Raw genomic sequence first — 5,000 nt, 5'->3', positions numbered from 1 at the left:
CCCACTACCCTGGCGTTACAAGCGCCAGGGTAAGTTGACTGTGCCTTTTTAAACAGCTTGGAAAAATCCAGAAAATGATGTCATGGCTTTAAAAGCTTTTGATAGGCTAATTGACATAATTTGAGTCAATTGGAGGTGTACCTGTGGATGTATTTCAAGGCCTACCTTCAAACTCAGTGCCTCTTTGCTTGACATCATGTGGAAATCAAAAGAAATCAGCCAAGACCTCAGAAAATAAATTGTAGACCTCCACAAGTCTGGTTCAAATGCCTGAAGGTACCACGTTCATCTGTACAAACAATAGTACTCAAGTATAAACATCATGGGACCATGCAGCCGTCATACCACTCAGGAAGGAGACGCGTTCTGTCTCCTAGAGATGAACGTACTTTGGTGCGAAAAGTGCAAATCAATCCCAGAACAACAGCAAAGGACATTGTGAAGATGCTGGAGGAAACAGGTACAAAAGTATCTTTATCCACAGTAAAACGAGTCCTCAATCAACATTACCTGAAAGACCGCTCAGCAAGGAAGAAGCCACTACTCTAAAACAGCCATAAAAAAGCCAGACTACGGTTTGCAACCTGATGAAACAAAAATACTACTGTTTGTCCATAATGACCATCGTTATGTTTGGAGGAAAAAGGGGGAGACTTACAAACCGAAGCACACCATCCGAACCGTGAAGCACGGGGTTGGCAGCATCATGTTGTGGGGGTGCTTTGCTGCAGGAGGGTCTGGTGCACTTCACAAAATAGATGGCATCATGAGGCAGGAGGCAGAAGCAACATCTCCATACATCAGTCAGGAAGTTAAAGTTTGGTTACAAATGGGTCTTCCAAATGGACAATGACCCCAAGCATACTTCCAAATGGACAATTGTGGCAAAGTTGTGGCAAAATGGCTTAAGGACAACAAAGTCAAGGTATTGGAGTGGCCATCACAAAGCCCTGAACTCAATTCCATAGAACATTTGTGGGCAGAACTGAAAAGGCGTGTGCGAGCAAGGAGGCCTACAAACCTGACTCAGTTACACCAGCTCTGTCAGGAGGAATGGGCCAGAATTGGAAGTCTACCTGAAACTTTTGACCCAAGTTAAACAATTTAAAGGCAATGCTACCAATTGAGTGTATGTAAACTTCTGACCCACTGGGAATGTGATTAAATAAATTAAAGCTGAAATATATCATTCTCTCTACTATTATTCTGACATTCTTAATATGAAGTGGTGACCCTATCTGACCTGAGACAGGGAATTTATACAATAATTAAATGTCAGGAATTGTGAAAAACAGAGATTAAATGTATTTGGCTAAGGTGTATGTAAACTTCCGACTTCAACTGTATGTAATTAAGTTATTTCTGTTTTTTGATTGGAATAAATTTGCTAAAATTTCTACATCTGATTTCGCTTTGTCATTTTGGGGTATTCCATGTAGATTGATGAAAAAATGGATCCATTTTAGAATAAGGCTGTAACATAACAAAATGTGGAAAATGTCAAGGAGCCTGAATACTTTGCACTGTACATCAGTCAGTCTCCTCTCTCTACTCTCAACTCCATCAACTTTCACCTTGATACATCAGGACTCTAGCTCTGTTCTCTGCTATCTCTCTCTCTCTCTCAACTCTGACCTTAGTACATCAGGACTCTAGCTCTGTTCTCTGCTATCTCTCTCTCAACTCTGACCTTAGTACATCAGGACTCTAGCTCTGTTCTCTGCTATCTCTCTCTCTCAACTCTGACCTAGATACATCAGGACTCTAGCTCTGTTCTCTGCTATCTCTCTCAACTCTGACCTAGATACATCAGGACTCTAGCTCTGTTCTCTGCTATCTCTCTCTCTCTCTCACAACTCTGACCTAGATACATCAGGACTCTAGCTCTGTTCTCTGCTATCTCTCTCTCGCTATCTCTCTCTCTCAACTCTGACCTAGATACATCAGGACTCTAGCTCGGTTTCTGCTATCTCTCTCTCAACTCTGACCTAGATACATCAGGACTCTAGCCCTGTTCTCTGCTATCTCTCTCTCTCTCTCTCTCTCTCTCTCTCTCTCTCTCTCTCTCTCTCTCTCTCTCTCTCTCTCTTTCAACACGGACCTAGATACATCCGGACTCTAGCTCGGTTTCTGCTATCTCTCTCTCTCAACTCTGACCTTAGTACATCAGGACTCTAGCTCTGTTCTCTGCTATCTCTCTCTCAACTCTGACCTAGATACATCACATGACTGTGAAGATACATCAGGACTCTAGCTCTGTTCTCTGCTATCTCTCTCTCAACTCTGACCTAGATACATCAGGAAAAGCTCTGTTCTCTGCTATCTCTCTCTAAACTCTGGCCTATCATTAGCTCTGTTCTCTATTATCTATTCTCAACTCTGACCTAGATCAGGACAGCTCTGTTCAGGACTCTAGCTCTGACCTTAGTACATCAGGACTCTAGCTCTGTTCTCCGCTATCTCTCTCTCTCAACTCTGACCTAGATACATCAGGACTCTAGCTCTGTTCTCTGCTATCTCTCTCTCTCAACTGACCTAGATACATCAGGACTCTAGCTCTGTTCTCTGCTATCTCTCTTTTGTTTGTGTTTCTCTTTCCGTATGTCTCTTTCTATCTCTCCGTCTCCTTCTCTCTCACAATAGATCTTGCTAACACTTCGTAGTAACACATTTAGAAAATTGGTTTTAAAAAAGAGTTGAAAGAGTTGCCTTGATGTGTGGTTAATGTTTTAACAGGTGCCAAACAGAATGGGATTCGACTAGGAGACGTCCTTCTGCCTCCATGGGCCAAGGGAGACCCCCGAGAGTTCATCAGAGTCCATCGACAGGTGGGTACCAATCTACTGTATAGGTGTGTCAGGAGGTAAGACAACTGTGTTGTACAGTATACCTCGACATAGTCTGACGATGTCATCCCACCAAGTCTGGTTCATTACTCAAACAAACGCGAGGAAGCCTGGCGATGTAGGCTGGGCGCCCCAACCTACTGTGTGTCTGTCTTCCAGGCTCTGGAGTGTGACTACGTATCGTCTCACCTCCATGAGTGGATCGACCTGATCTTTGGCTTCAAGCAACAGGGTCCTCCTGCGGTGGAGGCGGTCAATGTGTTCCACCACCTGTTCTACGAGGGCCAGGTGGACATCTACAACATCAACGACCCCCTCAAGGAGACCGCCACCATCGGGTTCATCAACAACTTCGGACAAATCCCCAAACAGGTATTATATTAATATATAACAATATACAATATAAGACCAGTATTATATTAATATATAACAATATACAATATAAGACCAGTATTATATTAATATATAACAATATACAATATAAGACCAGTATTATATTAATATATAACAATATACAATATAAGACAGGTATTATATTAATATATAACAATATACAATATAAGACAGGTATTATATTAATATATAACAATATACAATATAAGACCAGTATTATATTAATATATAACAATAGCATAAGACCAGTGAGGGCAATATGGTATTATATTAATATATAGGGGACAGAGCAGGTATTATATTAATATATAACAATATACAATATAAGACAGGTATTATATTAATATATAACAATATACAATATAGGTATTATATTAATATATAACAATATACAATATAAGACCAGTATTATATTAATATATAACAATATACAATATAAGACCAGTATTATATTAATATATAACAATATACAATATAAGACCAGTATTATATTAATATATAACAATATACAATATAAGACAGGTATTATATTAATATATAACAATATACAATATAAGACAGGTATTATATTAACAGGGCAATATGGTATTATATTAATTTATAACAATATACAATATAAGGGGATACAATATAAGGGGTATTATATTAATATATAACAATATACAATATAAGACAGGTATTATATTAATATATACCAATATACAATATAAGACAGGTATTATATTAACATATACCAATATACAATATAAGACAGGTATTATATTAATATATAACAATATAAGACAGGTATTATATTAACATATAACAATATAAGACAGGTATTATATTAACATATAACAATATAAGACAGGTATTATATTAACATAAACAATATACAATATAAGACAGGGGACAGAGCAGGTGAGTGAGGGCTGGTAGGGGACAGAGCAGGGATGATGGTAAGACATAGGGGAGTGAGGGCAGGTGCAGGTGAGTGAGGGCTGGTAGGGGATATGAAGAGGGGACAGAAGCAGGTGAGTGAGGGCAGGGGACAGAGCAGGTGAGTGAGGGCTGGTAGGGGATATGAAGAGGGGACAGAGCAGGTGAGTGAGGGCTGGTAGGGGACAGAGCAGGTGAGTGAGGGCTGGTAGGGGATATGAAGAGGGGACAGAGCAGGTGAGTGAGGGCTGGTAGGGGATATGAAGAGGGGACAGAGCAGGTGAGTGAGGGCTGGTAGGGGATGTGAAGAGGGGACAGAGCAGGTGAGTGAGGGCTGGTAGGGGATGTGAAGAGGGGACAGAGCAGGTGAGTGAGGGCTGGTAGGGGATGTGAAGAGGGGACAGAGCAGGTGAGTGAGGGCTGGTAGGGGATGTGAAGAGGGGACAGAGCAGGTGAGTGAGGGCTGGTAGGGGACAGAGCAGGTGAGTGAGGGCTGGTAGGGGATGTGAAGAGGGGACAGAGCAGGTGAGTGAGGGCTGGTAGGGGATATGAAGAGGGGACAGAGCAGGTGAGTGAGGGCTGGTAGGGGATATGAAGAGGGGACAGAGCAGGTGAGTGAGGGCTGATAGGGGACAGAGCAGGTGAGTGAGGGCTGGTAGGGGATGTAGCTGGATGATTACAGCTGCCACAGGTGATATGTGCAGGAATGTGAAGTGGATATCGTTAGACCTGCTCATACAAGAGACAAGTGGCTGTTTGTTGCTTCAATTCAACTGAATCTATAAACAAAAACAGACTTTATAAACATTTAATAAACGGGCGCCAGCAAGTTCTTTAGATCGG

General features: G+C 41.3%; 1 protein-coding gene across 1 annotated transcript in view; it reads left to right on the top strand.

The window, feature by feature from the left end:
- wdfy3 (WD repeat and FYVE domain containing 3) overlaps positions 1-5,000 on the top strand; it is a 238,341-nt gene that overhangs the window by 211,616 nt on the left and 21,725 nt on the right. The window contains exons 58-59 of the mRNA XM_052479726.1: positions 2,737-2,828; positions 3,006-3,218. Coding sequence (XP_052335686.1) covers positions 2,737-2,828; positions 3,006-3,218 — 305 coding nt within the window. The remainder of the gene's footprint in view (positions 1-2,736; positions 2,829-3,005; positions 3,219-5,000) is intronic.

Source organism: Oncorhynchus keta, chromosome 25, assembly GCF_023373465.1.
Source record: "Oncorhynchus keta strain PuntledgeMale-10-30-2019 chromosome 25, Oket_V2, whole genome shotgun sequence".
Lineage (NCBI taxonomy): Eukaryota > Metazoa > Chordata > Actinopteri > Salmoniformes > Salmonidae > Oncorhynchus > Oncorhynchus keta.
Note: the sequence above shows the minus strand (reverse complement) of the source record. Positions and strands in the feature narration are given on the sequence as shown.